General features: G+C 44.3%; 2 protein-coding genes across 8 annotated transcripts; one reads left to right on the top strand and one right to left on the bottom strand.

The window, feature by feature from the left end:
• Positions 1-481: 481 nt before the first annotated feature.
• On the top strand, positions 482-9,191 carry LOC147057184 (3',5'-cyclic-AMP phosphodiesterase 4C-like). Its single transcript, XM_085911247.1, has 17 exons — positions 482-524; positions 1,415-2,087; positions 2,943-3,080; positions 3,166-3,293; positions 3,371-3,553; positions 4,102-4,141; positions 4,322-4,392; positions 4,561-4,723; positions 4,935-5,028; positions 5,138-5,295; positions 5,482-5,580; positions 5,842-6,006; positions 6,100-6,199; positions 6,538-6,692; positions 6,788-6,910; positions 7,021-7,203; positions 7,280-9,191. The coding sequence occupies exons 2-17, from the start codon at positions 2,046-2,048 to the stop codon at positions 8,312-8,314; spliced, it is 2,877 nt and encodes a 958-aa protein (XP_085767373.1). The 5' UTR covers positions 482-524; positions 1,415-2,045; the 3' UTR covers positions 8,315-9,191.
• LOC147057183 (ADP-ribosylation factor-binding protein GGA2-like) lies at positions 4,880-15,502 on the bottom strand. Of its 7 annotated transcripts, none has more exons than XM_085911233.1 (18): positions 14,654-14,804; positions 13,729-13,813; positions 13,329-13,404; positions 12,872-12,970; positions 12,655-12,778; positions 12,466-12,566; positions 12,316-12,396; positions 12,022-12,153; positions 11,759-11,963; positions 11,512-11,688; positions 11,184-11,230; positions 10,997-11,097; positions 10,763-10,896; positions 10,485-10,654; positions 10,296-10,406; positions 8,754-9,975; positions 5,896-8,617; positions 4,884-5,046 (listed from the first exon to the last, which is right to left on the bottom strand). In XM_085911233.1, the coding sequence occupies exons 1-16, from the start codon at positions 14,694-14,696 to the stop codon at positions 9,865-9,867; spliced, it is 1,797 nt and encodes a 598-aa protein (XP_085767359.1). In that variant the 5' UTR covers positions 14,697-14,804; the 3' UTR covers positions 4,884-5,046; positions 5,896-8,617; positions 8,754-9,864. The 7 variants fall into 7 exon arrangements, with proteins under 7 accessions (XP_085767357.1, XP_085767359.1, XP_085767362.1 ...); XM_085911236.1 differs by adding an exon at positions 15,366-15,502 and having other exon boundaries at positions 4,968-8,617; positions 14,654-14,756; XM_085911235.1 differs by adding an exon at positions 15,244-15,378 and having other exon boundaries at positions 4,968-8,617; positions 14,654-14,756.
• Positions 15,503-15,513: the final 11 nt, after the last annotated feature.

Genomic DNA, 15,513 nt, shown 5'->3' with positions numbered 1-15,513 from the left:
GTTGGCCTGAGTGGTACCCAGAAAATATTTTTTTTTTGTAGGGGAGGGGGGGCAAAAATAATTTATAATAATTTAATAATAATAAATACAAATAACAATAAATACATATTTAATAAATATAATTATCTATATTTTTTTATTTTTAGAGGGAGTGCATGGGGTACTGAGGATGAGATTATTATTGGCCAATGCATGTGGTAATAAAGGAGCGGGGTGGGGATGTAAAGGGCTTCTCCATGAAGATGGTAGGGGGGGTGAGGACAATGTGTTTGCTATCTGGCTGGTTGGTTGGATCAAGAAAACGAGGAGGAGGAGAAAGAGAGAGGAGATCCGAGGAGGGTGGGGGAGCTGCTATTCATGAAGACGCAGAGCGCTTGTGACACATGCACGGCTCGTCTGCAGGCAGCCAGCACGGACAGCGACCAGGAGGAGGAGGAGGAGGAGGTGGAGGAGGAGAAGGAGGAGGCAGGAGGAGAGGAAGAGGAGGCGGAGGACCGGCCCGCCTTCATCTGGACGCCATCAAGGTGAGTGTGTTGTTTTAGAAAATGCTGCAGCCTGTGTGCGTTTGAGAGGGGGATCCCTCATGCTGCGTCTTCATATCTGCCTCCTGCATGTATGTCACTGTGTCACCATCCACCTCCTCCCCCCCCCCCCCCCCCTCCCGACGTGTATTTGTACGCATGCAGACTAGTTGACCCTACGTGTGTGCGGATATAATGCCAGGTGATCAGAAAGCACAGCGGGACAGCCACAGCCTCCCAAAAAAAACCAAAAAAACGGAAATGGGTCATCGTCGGAGGGCTCCGAGTAATTATATAATGGGAGGGAGATTCGGTATGTTGCAGTACGCTCTCGGAATTAGCTCCCGCAAGGCCATCGCAATGACACCGTGTTTATGTTGTGCTAGCGTCGTGTTCCTCAAAATGACAAGAGGTGCTTCTGTGATTTTGATTCATTTTTTTGATGTGTGTGTGTGTGTAAAAGTATGGAAAGGGGAAATTCGGGCAATAGTGGTTTGTTGCGCACTCACCGGTTTGGAAGTGTTTGGATTTCAGATGAAGTGCTTTTAAAGTGGTTCCAATTTGAAGCGTTTCCTCGTCGAAATGGCTTTCTGGTTGCATCAAAGGAAAAAACGAGAGAGAGTTTGTAACGGTCATGTTTTGATCACGATTTGTCATCATCAATAAAGTCGTGAAGTCATGTTTACAAGAGGAAGGTTTGTTGTGATCAAGTCTCAATAGGACAAAAATAAAGTTGTAACGTTTTGACGATGAAGTTGTATTTTCTAAAACATCAGAATGTTGCAAGGAAAATATTCTGTAATATTATACACATACACACACAAACACACACACACAGTGTAGATCTCTTACAATAATTGTTGACCTTGAATACTTCTTATTGTGCTTCACAGGAAGAAGTGAAGAGCCACTCAAACTTGTGACCTTCCAAGATGACTTCCAAGCGGTGATGCTCGTCATTCCGAAAGGTCACCGCAAAACACGCCGCTCTTGGATTTTTGTATTGCACCGAGGACAGATTTTTACGTGGTTGGAACTATGCGAGGAAGAGTCCGTGTTGGATTAGTGGATCTGGAGATATGTTTTTTTCCAACAGTCTCCCAGCCGCGAACCCTAACTGGGGTGTGTTGTTGCCTCGCCTGGCCCAAGCAGGACCAAATTCTGGTGGAGCTTCACGGCAGACATTCTAACATGGAGTAAGCTCTGTGAAGTGTATCAATATATTCAGTAGTATATAAAAAAAAAAAAAAAAGTTAGTCAAAACCAAACAAAAACGACGGCGACCCAGAGGGGGGACCGAGGGGTCCTGTTTGATCCACCTGAACCCCGAGGTGTCAGGAAAGCCCAATGGACGCAGACGGCGACCCGGTTTAAGGCTCATAAACGACCTCCTGACCCCCAAGCACCTTCTACCTGGGTTTAACCTTGGAGTGACCTGCCACCTCTCCGGTCCTGGCTCTCCACCTGCTCTGCTGCCTGGGTTCCGGAACGCTCCGCCCTGGGGCCCAGAACGAGCCAATCAGGATGAAGAAGAGCCGCAGCGTGCTGTCGGTAACTGGAGAAGAGGTGAGGTGGAAAAACAAAGTATCAAGATCAATGTTGAGAATTGAATTTTTATTTTTTTGTGTGATTTCATAGAGCAATCTAATTGATTGTGCTGCTCCTTCAGGTGTACTCAACTTGGCCACCAGGAGGCAGTATACTATAGTTCAGTCAAGTTGACACAAACAAAAGAACAATAGTTTACATTGCCCTGGTAATGTTCATCAAACTCGAGTTATAATCAATACAGCAGCGATATTTGAACAGGCCCTTCGGTCAAAAAGGTTCACGTGCGCTTGTATAAACAAACAAATAAAATGTATTTGGGTCTACTGCCGAGAAAGATTCGCACACCTGGTGATTTTCACACATTTTGACCTTCCTTTGTGCTTTTTGTGAAGTGAAGGAATCCACTTAGATGATGCCAGGTTGCTTTCATCCACAACGAAGTACATGAGAGCATGCATTATTCAAAGAGGCTTTTATTGATCGAACTCGGCAAGTAGCTTTTTGGAAATGACAATATATTTAGATGCATCCTTCCACATCTGCTCGGGATGACAACATGAAGCGCAGCATGGGAGTAACACGGCACGGTTGCCTAGCAACTGCTATCGTCCGCCCCCCCCCCCCCCCACGAGTGTTTTGTTGCTACGTTGCTGCAGTGCAGATCAGCATCCAAGAGTGCCGTCTGTAACGGCCTTATCTCTCGCGCACACACACGCACACACACACACACACACACACACACACACACACACACACACACACACACACACACACACACACACACACACGCATTTTTTAAGCTTTTTAAGAATCCAATCAAGTACTTGATAGTGGTTGAGACATAACGCTGGTCTCCTCGTTGTTTTATAGGGTGAAGACGTTCAAATAACGGTTGGCGCAGGGGAAAAGCCAGAGTCGCCGCGCTACAGTCGATCCTACACGTCCGGGGCCACGCTGGGGGCGGAGCTACGCAGGGGTAGGAGCAGGAGACTCTCATCTAGTCTACAGGTAGTCAACGTACAGTACGGGGCCACCCGCTTTGGTCTGGCAGCCAAGAGATTTTTTTTTTTTTTTTCTATTTTGCTCGGCACAGGTTCCCTGCTGGCTGCGCCCTCGCGACCGCACTCGCTCGCCAGAGGTCCTTAGCAACGTGGCGCGTCCCACAACGCTGCCACTCCGAATCCCGCCACGCATCTCCATTACGCAAGCTGACCCCGACAGGTTTGCACAGCCTGAGAAGTCCACGTTTCCACTTGAGTTTTCTCCAACGCATCTCCTCAAACACTGTTTTTTTGTAGTTATGAAGGAGAAAATGGCGTCTCCCCCGCTCACACGCCACTGGGCTCGCACAGTCCAGGACTCACAATCAACACATCTTTCCCCCAAAGCCAGAGGAGGGAATCTTTCCTCTACCGCTCGGATTCAGATTATGACATGTCGCCAAAGACGGTGTCGCGAAACTCGTCCCTGGCGAGCGAAGGGTGAGCGCATTCATCATGTACTGCTTGGACCTCGGGTGTGAGGCCAAATAATTAACTTTTGAGCACCGTATTTTCCGGACTATAAGGCGCACATAAAAACCCCAAAATTTCTCAAAAGCCGACAGTGCGCCTTATAGTCCGGTACACCTTATATATGGTCCAAATACCTAAATTTAAACTGGCCAGAAGCATTGTGTCATAAAATCAATCATAAGTGGCCCGCTGAAGACTATGAATCATAAAGACTATGGATGATTATTTTGAGATTATACAGTAATTTGTTGCGTCTGAAGTCGAAATAAAAAAGATAAAATGGAGAACGATTTGGATTAAAAATCTGACATGATGCATTAATGGTGCGCCTTATAGTCCAGTGCGCCTTATATAAATCCAAAGTTTCAAAATAGGCCATTCATTGAAGGTGCGCCGTATAGTCCGGTGTGCCTTATAGTACGGAAAATACGGTATTTTTCTGAATATCCTTTGCTTTTTCTAAGTAAGGTATGAGCAAGTTACTTGATTGTTAACATGTGTTTGTCATCTTTTAGTCACACAGGGGAGGACTTCATCGTCACTCCTTTTGCTCAGGTGAGTGGAGCTCGGTCCGGGACAGCGTTCTATCATTACTGTAAAGGTGTTTCGGCTAAGCTGCAGTTTAGTTTGGAGTATTAAATTTCCATTGCAGGGTGTGTAGTGCATGTGTAAATTGACTTGGTATGGAAGTTGCCTGTGAATGTGTTTTTGCAATGTGTGTGTATTGTGTTTAAGGTTCTGGCTAGTCTGCGATCGGTGCGGAGCAATTTTACCATCCTCGCCAACGTCTCCACGCCGACAGTCAAGTCAGTCATTGGCGTAACTGATGTGTCATTTATTTTTATGTGTCGTTTATTAACATATTTAATTTTATGAATGAATTACGACTGTTTGGTCTCATTCTAGTATATTTTATGGCTGTTATTGTATTTGTTTTACACGACCACATATTGTACTGCACCTTTTATTCTCAGGAGATCTCCGCTGGGTGGGGTGTGCGTGAGTCCCAGGGCCACGCTGTGTGACCAGCAATACCAGCAGCTCGCCTTGGACACGCTAGAAGAACTGGACTGGTGTTTGGACCAGCTGGAAACCATCCAGACGCACCGCTCTGTCAGTGAGATGGCATCCAATAAGGTAAAAGATAAATCATTTAAAATATAGGAAATGATTAAACAGTCATCCCTTGCATATTTCTAATTCTTGACATACCACTAGAGGGAGCCCGTTTTGAGACACTATTGGGCAATTGGGGAAAAAAAAATGCTGAATTTTAGCGGCGTCATGTTACTTGACCTCTGGCGGCTGGCACACTTTGTGACCTTTGTGTTACTTTGTGTTATGACAGTTCAAGAGGATGCTTAACAGAGAGTTGTCCCACCTATCCGAGATGAGTCGCTCCGGTAACCAGGTGTCAGAGTACATCTCCAGCACCTTCCTTGGTGAGTGGAGCCATATTCCTATCACAGCAGAACAACATCAGCAATTAAACTGTGTGTGTGTGTGTGTGTGTGTGTGTGTGTGTGTGTGTCTGTCTGTGTCTGTGTGAAGACAAGCAGAACGAAGTGGACATCCCGTCACCAAATCTAAAAGACAAACCGATGAGTCAAATCAGCGGCGTGCGGAAACTGTCGCACAGCTCCAGCCTCTCGAGCGCCTCCATGCCTCGCTTCGGGGTCAACACCGAGCATGAGGACGAGCTCGCCAAGGTCTCGCCAAATTCATTTTTATGGCCTACTCGATTGACAACTTGATGTCATTTTCCATCGCCAATTCACTACTTGTGTCTCTGACAAAGCAGAATTAGCATTAGCCATATCTGAGATCATCTGCGTGAGTTTTATTGAACAAGGTTGTCCATATTGCATGTCTGTGTTTGTATACTTTTGAAGCAGGAGTTGGAGGATTTAGACAAGTGGAGCTTCAACATATTTCAAGTTGCTGACGTCTCCAACAACAGGCCACTCAGCTGCATCATGTACACCATATTTCAGGTAAAAAAAAAAAAAAAATGTTGTTGAGGGAGGAGATGCTATCCATTAGCTCTTTTATGGCTCTTCACATTGTTAGTTAGCATTAAGCTAAGAAGACTTCCTTGAGGTAAAACTATTTTGTGATAGTTTTAAATACACGGTGGGTATTTTTTTTTTTGTTTTACAGCAAAATAATCAACAACTGGTTGAATCTCCAAAATGCAAACGTAAGCCACCTCAATTCTCAAGACACCACTGTGCTTTTAATTTTGATCTTCCCAGGAGCGAGAGCTGCTGAAGAACTTCCGCATCCCGGCTGACACCTTTGTCACTTACGTGATGACACTGGAAGACCATTACCACGGCAACGTAGCGTACCACAACAGCCTCCACGCTGCCGATGTCACCCAGTCCACACACGTGCTCCTCTCCACTCCGGCCCTCGACGTATGTCACAAGAGAAAAAAAAGAAAGGGAACAAGAGCGGTGATCCTACTTCAAAAAATTTCAATGTTCCTGATTTGGGTCTTTCCCCTCAAGGCTGTCTTCACTGACCTGGAGATCCTTGCTGCCCTCTTTGCCGCCGCCATTCATGATGTTGATCATCCTGGAGTTTCCAATCAGTTCCTCATTAACACCAGTGAGTCCCATATATAAGACGAAGAGATTCAAATGACATGGAGTTCCAAAGTTCATTTAAGATGGTGCTGTAAGAATAGACAGAATGCAGATAATGATCATGGTGGTGTGCTGTTTGAACACTGCAATTAACGGAACTACAGCTCCTGCTAATTATGGTGTAAAGAGAAATGAGAAACTGTTAACTTGAACAAAATACGTGAGAGAAGACAATTGAGTTGGTAGCGACTTTGAGAACTTGTTCCTCATCAAAATGAAGTGTTCGGTTGGAAGAGTTATAATGACACCCAGTAGAATCCATTTTAAATCTCGAAGTAACTGCGGCTGCGATGTGTCCAGACTCGGAGCTGGCACTGATGTACAACGACGAATCGGTCCTGGAGAACCACCACCTGGCTGTCGGCTTTAAGCTCCTACACCAGGACAACTGTGACATCTTCCAGAACCTCACCAAGCGGCAGCGGCAGAGCCTTCGCAAGCTCGTCATCGATATCGTTAGTGCCTCATTGATATAACGTAATTGTGGTTGCAATGAAAATCTGAAATTGTGGGATTTTTTTTTTTTCGGGGCGGCGGGGTTCATCCTCAGGTATTGGCCACAGACATGTCCAAACACATGACATTGCTGGCAGACCTGAAGACCATGGTGGAGACAAAGAAGGTGACCAGCTCTGGCGTACTCCTGCTAGATCATTACAATGAGCGCATTCAGGTGGGTTGCCAGATTGGATTTTGGTTTAATGGCAGGAGATCCACTTGCTAGAGTTATGGAGTAAAAATGAAACTACGTCAATAGATTGTAAATGTAGGTCACTGTTGCAGGTCCTGAAGAACATGGTACACTGCGCTGACCTGAGCAACCCGACCAGGCCCTTACCTTTGTACCGGCAGTGGACAGAGAGGATCATGGAGGAGTTTTTTCGCCAGGGCGACAAGGAGAGGGAGCGCGGCATGGAGATCAGCGCCATGTGTGACAAACACACCGCCTCTGTGGAGAAGAGCCAGGTGTGGATTTGCTCTTTCCACACGATTTTTACAGTTGTCAGAAACAAAAGCATATTTAAGTCCTCTTGCTCTTCAGGTGGGTTTCATCGACTACATCGTCCATCCGTTGTGGGAGACGTGGGCCGACCTGGTACACCCTGACGCCCAGGAGCTTCTGGACACACTGGAGGAGAACCGCGAGTGGTACTTGACCACCATGCCTCAGTCTCCGTCGCCTCCGCCAGACAGACACTTGCAGCATGATCGCTTTCAGTTCGAGCTCACGCTGGAGGACTTGGAGCACAACAACCACAACCATGTTCACACGAGGACCGGCAACGGCGGCGGAGAGAGAGCTCCTTGCCCTGACGGCCAAGGTGAGACTGAGGACGAGAGGAACCACAACCGGGAGCAGAACGGCGTGAGTGATGAGGATGAACAGACTGGGGATAAGGAGGAAGAAGAACACCACCCTGCAGAGGAGCAGATGGAAGATGAGATGGGTGAAAAGGAAGAGGAAGCAGAGGATGGGGAGAATAAACAAGGAGAAGATGAAGATGTAGACGGAGGGGAAATGAATGAGGACGAAGGAGTCGAGAATGTGGAGGAGGAAGAGCAGGCAGAAGGAAACGTGGAGGAGGAGGAAGGCGCAGAGGGAAATGTTGACGAGGAGGAAGATGAATCAGTGGTGAATGAGGAAGAGGAGAAACAAGAGGAAGATGTTGAAGAGGTGGAGGAAAATGATGTGGAAGAGGAAGCGAATGCTGAGAACGAAGTCGATACTGTGGAGAAAGAAGAGCAGGAAGAAGTCGAAGAGAAAGATGGGGAAGAAAACGAGGAAGAAGTCGAAGAGAAAGATGAGGAAGAAAATGAGGAAGTTGAAGAGAAAGATGGGGAAGAAAACGAGGAAGAAGTCGAAGAGAAAGATGAGGAAGAAAACGAGGAAGTTGAAGAGAAAGATGGGGAAGAAAACGAGGAAGAAGTTGAAGAGAAAGATGAGGAAGAAAACGAGGAAGTTGAAGAGAAAGATGGGGAAGAAAACGAGGAAGAAGTCGAAGAGAAAGATGGGGAAGAAAACGAGGAAGAAGTTGAGAAGGATGGGGAAGAAAACAAGGAAGAAGAGGAGAGTTAGTGGTGCCGACAAAGCAAACCGGTTCGGTGAGAAGATGAAAACGCGCATTAGGTGAGAGGCAGCCCGTCACTCACGCGCTGTCCACTTGGAAATGTCCGAGCTGAGACGTCGTGGGCAGAAGCTCTGTGGGAGGCGGCGGCGGTGGCGCCAATGCAAGCCGTTCTTAAGGACCTTCGAACAAGGCTCAGAAAAATGACACATTACATGCAAATAAGTTTGTGCCTGTTCTCTCGAGATCACAGATCGCCATTGTCTTCTGTGTCGTCCACGACCATGATCCCAACCACTCCTGACTTGTTTGTCCTAAAAGGAAAAAAAAAAAAAAAGTGCAGAAAGTGAAGTCTGTGGTTTTGTTTTCACACTTGTAAAGTGTGGCAGTACTGTACTGTCAAGAAGTCATCACTAATGATTTGCAGGCAACAACACCCGGTATACTCACTGACTTAGTCAAACGCCAGCCAAAAGAAGAGCTGGCTCGTCATCTATGAATTAAGAGATTGTGGGTCCGGGCTCAAGGGTGTGACGGTCTTCCGTAAATCAACTTTTTGTTTGTCTTTTGTAAAAAAAAAAAAAAATGTAAAAAAAAAAAGAAAACAAGAAAGGGAGGGGGGAAGAAAAAAAGACATTTTTGGCACTTTATCACATGTTACATATATGTACATAACAAACGTGTATTTTAATCTTCTGATGTCATCTAATAAATATGATGGATCAAGTGGAACTATTTTTACCTTTTTGCCAGTGAAAAAAAAAATTAAGAAGCAGTTCCAGGCAATTGTATTTTTGGTTGTTGTTGTTAGGGTCATCTAATCGAATGCAATAAAAAAAATAACTGAAAAGAAAGTACATGAATACTTTTGAAAATATGCACTTAAGAACAGAGACAGTATGAAAGGTGTCCTGGCTTGGCCAAACACATCAGCCCACAGACAAAGATAAAAAAAAAAAAAAAACCACAATCAACATGATTTTGCATTTGTTATTTTAAAGTGAAATTAATGCAAAAATTGTCACAATAATTCATCGATTTGAGTCTTGATTGCATTTTTTGGTTGTTTGATTTACAAACATTGCTTTTCTGATTCAGCAAATAAATTACTGTATCATTATTTATCAAATGAACAGATTAAACCGTTTCAGAAGGGTAACACTGATCTGGTCTTGTTTTATTCACTGTAAGTGATGAATAGAGTCAGATAGGACTTCAGATACAAAATAAAGAATTGGCAACAATGGAGGTCCAATGATTCCAATTGCAGAAACAAAAAAAAAGTCTACAAAAAAAACAAACTAAATCCTTTAGAAAAAAAACAAAAAGCATCTGCTGTGTCAAGAGTAATCCCAAAACAAATCTAATAATATGCTCGGAAATGTTGCAAATGTATCAAAAGCAAAGACAGTTTCACTAACTGACCTAAAGAACTAACAACTGACCTAAATAGGAAGGAAAAGTCCAAAGATTGTGATGCATATAAGACTTCATTGTCATTTTGAGTCTCTTGAGTGAAACGAAAGAGTGCCCGTGTGATAAAGAAAAGTGTGCGGCGTTTTCAGCAGCCAATCAGAGACGTCCACTCCGGCAAGTTTTGGATCTCTCCGTGCTCGTTCAACTGTTGGTGTCCGTGTGTCAGAGTGAGCTTGTAGCGCAGACGCATTTTACACTGAGGAAGCAAAAGAAATCCAGACATGAAATGAGTCAGGCAGAGTCCAGGATGCCGCAAAGTCAAACAGTGCCTGAACTGAATGGTAGTAGTAGGTTTTAAGTATCCAGTCAACTAAGAAATGCAAAAAAGAAATATATGACTAATACTCTTTTATCGCCTATCTACATGAGATGCTGCACTAATTGTATTCAATGCATTGCTTCAAGGATTATTGCACCAAAACAGGAGGCTTTTTAGCATTAGCATTAAGATAGCTGACAGAAAGCCTAAGCTATCCACATTTTCATAAAAAAAACATGAGATCTGATCTGATTCACCTTGTGTGGATTAGCTAACAGGATGACCTGGGCAATGGCAGGCGGGGGCTGGATGGGGTTGTAAGGAGGCAAGTGTGTAGTCGACGCAGGTTCAAGTTTTACCGACATGGTCTGGCAGACAAAAAATAATAATTACAAAGTTAACAGTAACTCAACTTCACCCAATTTCGATGTTTGAGGTGTTTTTACTTTAGGGACAGCAACTTGAAACATGAAATCTTTCACTCCTAGAGGGGAAGTGTTCACTGTGGAGATGACCACTACGGCAACGTCAGGATGACCGGGTGGCGAGTCCCTGGTGAAATGAAGTGTGACGTGGACGCCGCAGTGGTCGTAGATGGTGATGGGCTCCAGCTGACCTGCAAAAGGGATTCAACATGTCAGGAAGGGGAAAAAAAAAAAAGACTCAAACACAAATGTGGCCCTTCAGCACTTAAGTTTGCCCAGCCCAATAATAAATTCTGTACTAGACTTGATGGTCTCCATGGGAACAAAGATATTTTTCAGCCCCTGTTGCGGACATGCCCAGTCTTCCGAAGGTGCTGGTGGTTGAGGGTGACTTGAACAAGATCCTAAATTCGTTGACTGTTGATCTTGTGACCTGAGAGGGGGCAAAAAAAAAGTAGCAATGGCACACAAAATTCAACTTGTCATGTACGTGAAAATGTCACGTTGGTTGGGTTTGGCAAGGTCATCATCACCATATGTTAATTTCCTTTGGTGCAGAGACATTTGTCCCGCATCCGCGGGCTCTCAGCAAGGGGCCCTTCTCCTCGTTCGTTGGCTCGACTGCTCCATTGAGCTGTGGGAAATATTGATGTGCATATACATTTAAGTTACAATGAAATCACATTCAAGAATTGAACTTCCCGTTGAGTGAAGTCTCACCTGCATTAGCTCGTCAAAATACGACTTTGGAGACAGAAGGAGTAAATCTGGAATCATAGTTACACATGTATCAGTGGTGAAGCAGACCGATTTAAAGTTTATAAAGAATATTAATTGAATCAACTATATTAAGGATAATTGTGGCGCTGGGGTCTCAATACTGAAAGGGTTCCTGATGTCACGATGCCTATAAATAGGGAATTTGCGCCCTCTTGTGGACATATATATTTAAGTGATCTTATAGAAAGAGTGTTATTCAATTTGTCGAATATCTTTTTTCCAATCGGCTTAACAGCAGTTCTCGAGAAGAAAATAAAAATAGCAGTGCCTGATTGCGGAGGGTTCTGTTCAACCGCAGAGTTGTTGTCGTAATCCAGACAAGAGGAGAAGAGCGGTGAGGAATTAACGGACGAAAGCGAGTCTGCTTTTCTGTCTGTCTGAGGCGAGTCGAAGGCAGACAGGTCAATGAGGTGGTAGCTCTTGATCTCACGGGGACTTGCGGAAGCTACGGTAACAACACTCGGTCATACAAACGAAAGAATACATCAGCGGGTCACTAATGTGTGCGCTCTCACTATTGCTTATGTCTGTCACTGCTTCTTCACTTTGACTTTTTCTGTTACATTCTCGCCTGCCGGTTCGCTCCTTGTAGGCATTGATGACCAGGGTGAGTTCGTCGTTGGCCGCCAGGATCTGCGCCAGAGCCTCGTCGTCATCCACCGTGTCGCTAGCCAGACGAAAAAGGCTCGGCCTCAGGCGCTCGCAGCTCTCATACAGGTCCTAATATAGAATTCTAGCGTTACATTTTGCAAGGGTATGTGAATAATAGTAACGTTACCTTCAATTCATCCATGGGCAGGAAAGATACTTCCTTGTGCTCGTCCAACATCTCTCTGAGCTGCTTGGTGCTACTCTCCACCGCCTTCAGAGTCATTTCACGCTTTGAGGCTTTCTCTGCCTTCTCCTGCTCCTAAACAACACACACACACACACACACACACACACACACACACACACACACACACACACACACACACACACACACACACACACACACACACACACAACAAAACAATTGCTGGACTATTTTTCTAAGATGACACTATGGCGTGTTTCATAAGAGGGCTCTCACCTCTTTCATCGTGCTTTTAATGAGCCTGTTAGCAGTCTCCAAGTCTTCAGGACGCCCACTTTTTAATAGTCTGGATAGGAGCTGGAGGAAATAAAATAATTGTAGTGATGGAGCGAACCTCACACACCACACAAAGGTTCACAAACACACCGTCGCTTTGTCTCCTTGGTCAAAAACGGAGTCTGTGGCTCTCTGTGGTGGAGGGGCCATTATGACTTTATCTGGTAATTTAGGATCCTTTTTTATGATCCCTAAATTAAGCACATTGCATGAAGGATATACAAAAGAAAAATATTAATATTGATAATAATGTGAACACGTGAGACAACTTAACCGTACCTTGTTTCTTGAGCATGGAGTAGGCCTCCTGGATTTTTGTTTCCTCTTTGAGCCAGAGTGTCCAACCATAAAGAACCTGAATCAGCTTATCTTTGACCGATGGGGCAGTCCAGGAACCCAAGAACTGCGCAGAGGAAGTTGACCGAGTCAGAACGAAACTAACAGAACCATGTTAAATGACCAGAAGTCATATGTATAGTTCATTCTTGATTCTTACCTTTGGCGACAATACTTTGATGAGCTCGTTGAGGAATCGGAACTTAGCTGCTTCGCTGCGGAACCTCTTGCCGCAGTTGTTCATGCACGCCTCGAGAACCTAGGAACAAAGGAGCAGCGACAGCTCACCACCGAATGAAGGCAACGTGCTAACCTTACGTCCTCTTGGCTGAATCCGACTGCGAGGACAACTGTGTCGCCGGATGTCACATGAGGGGTCAGAAGATACGTTTTGGATCCATCGTGAAATCCATCATGTTCAGGCAATCATGTGATAAAAGTTAGTCACACGTTTATGTGCTATTAACTGGGGTTTCCAGACGATTTAATGAAATACAACGCATGTTCTTTTACATTGAGAAGAAATGGGGGAAACCTTGAGAAGCCACCCCAAGCTAGACCAATTTTCATGATAATTTTAATGAACTTGCTTAAGTACTGAGATTTTAATTACTTACAGTCAGAGCTTGAAGAGCCTCTTTTTCTTGGGGAGACTGAATTTTATGAGCAAGAAGACTGAGAGCAACCTGTGGACTGACACAAACAAAAGAAGTCAAATGTAGCAGATATGTTGACAGTATTAAAAGCAGCATGAAACTTTCCCCCAAATCAGATTAAAGCGCTATTTGAGTGCCGTTCGGATCAAATTTTAAGTCCTTTCAAGCATTCGACAACTCTGGAAAATCTCATATTAGCTGTTTTGGTGTTGCTCCACACACTTGGATGAGATGCCGTAATGTATGTCAACATGGATGTGAGGCAACATTGTTGTTTTTCAACCGTAAACATAAATTCATTCTGGACATGTAAAACATTAAACATCAACAGAGGTTTGGATCTCATTTGAACACTGCTCACCCATCAGTCTCCTTGTTGACCAATTGAGAGAAGGCCTGGATGCAGTCCCACATGTCTTCCTGGTTGTTCGGGTCCGTGGCTTGGTCTGGACAATTGAAAATGTTAGTGTTAAAACAGAATGACACACAACTGCATCAAAAAAGTATTACTTACTACACATTTCAAAGACTGAGATTATTAATATGGGATTTTATAACACTGAAAGACCCCTTTAAAGTGCCTTCACCATTCTGTCGAATTCTGTTTCTATTAATAATTCATTGTAGAAAATGTTTGTCTTAAATACATACCAACATTAGGACGTTGTCTACAATAACTTTGGGAAATACTGTGACTATTATTCCAGTGTACGTATGTAAAATACAATTTTCCAATTTAGTATTCTTATGAAAAAGAGATTTCGAATTGCTCCTCACAAAGAGTCAACCAACACATTAAAAAAATATAATTCACAACATTTGAGTCACCAAGCATTGCTCTCACTTTAGATATAGCTTTAGTTTAAGTGATGGGTGATTTCATAATATTACCGCAGTATTATATTTTAAGTATTTGAAACATTAGTTGGATGATTGCCTTTGTAAACATGACGAAATTGGCCGCCCCAAAATAAATATCATGAACGTTCGGATTTATCATTAGCAAGACGTGTACGCGCATAGGCTCGTCTAAACGAACCAACTTCCTGTGACAAGCGTCTCCTGTTTGCCCCCATATTTCCACTTCAAAACGCGTCTTGTTGATAAACGCGAGAAAAAACAACAACTTATTTTGAAGTTAGTCGCAATTTCTTGGTCAAAAGAAAACAAGAACTTCCAGACATGTCACGAGTCTTTCACGGTGCGTTCAATGACATTGAGTCCAAACTTAAATCCAAAACGCAGAAACCAAACCAAGTCAACCGAACCGATATGCATCTACTCACTGAGCCATAAGTCCAAAGTTGGACGGCTGTCGCCGTTCGCCATGGCCGCTTTTCTGCCGCAGCACGTCGAGAGGCTTGTTGTCGACGTCTGTGAAAAGTGTCACTTGGGGGAAGCGAAGATGTCAAACTGGCTTGCCCGCGACAACACGTGACACTCATACCGCACTCGCTCGTCACACTGTTTACACTAGTTGCCTTACTTAACAACTCAATCTTTTGTGCACAATTAAATCAAAAAATATAGATGGATACATTAAGAAGGGTCAGAAAGGAGGCAGGGAGGAGGACAGGAACAACGCTAGAAGAAAGGAGGGTCGGGAAAGAGGAAATACAGTTTGATGTAGAAAAGGAAGGAAGGTTGGATGGAAGAATTAAGGATGCGAGGTAGGGAGGAGGAAACCAAGGCTATATGAAAGAAACAAAAAAGTGGAAGAAAGGAGGACGCAACTAAAGGTAGAAAAGTCGAAGGAAGACTCTGGAAGCTAAGTTGGCTGAATGGGCGATAAAATCTTTCAATGGTGGCCAGAAGTACAGAAAGATGGTGAGAAGGAAGAATATGAAGATAATGTGAAAAGAAAGTTTGTCATTACACTTGCTGGTATGAAAGGAAGGGAGCCACTTCACCAAGCTCTTCTGAGGGATCCTAAGGTGTTCCCAGACCAACCGGGACACAAGACAGTCCTCTCCGGTGTGTCCTCGCTGAGGTACATACCTGGGGAAAAAACCTTGGCAGGGAGGTGTCGGAGATGCCCGAGCCACCTCATCTGGCTCTACTCCTTCTTCACACAACCATCATAATCCCTTTTTGAGTGCTGTGCCTTTGTCTGAATAGAGCAATGCATGCCCGATTGTCTATTCCG

The sequence above is a fragment of the Syngnathus leptorhynchus genome, chromosome 5 (assembly GCF_054491065.1).
Source record: "Syngnathus leptorhynchus isolate UIUO chromosome 5, UIUO_Slep, whole genome shotgun sequence".
NCBI classification, from domain to species: Eukaryota; Metazoa; Chordata; class Actinopteri; order Syngnathiformes; family Syngnathidae; genus Syngnathus; species Syngnathus leptorhynchus.
This window is presented reverse-complemented; position numbering and strand designations above follow the sequence as displayed.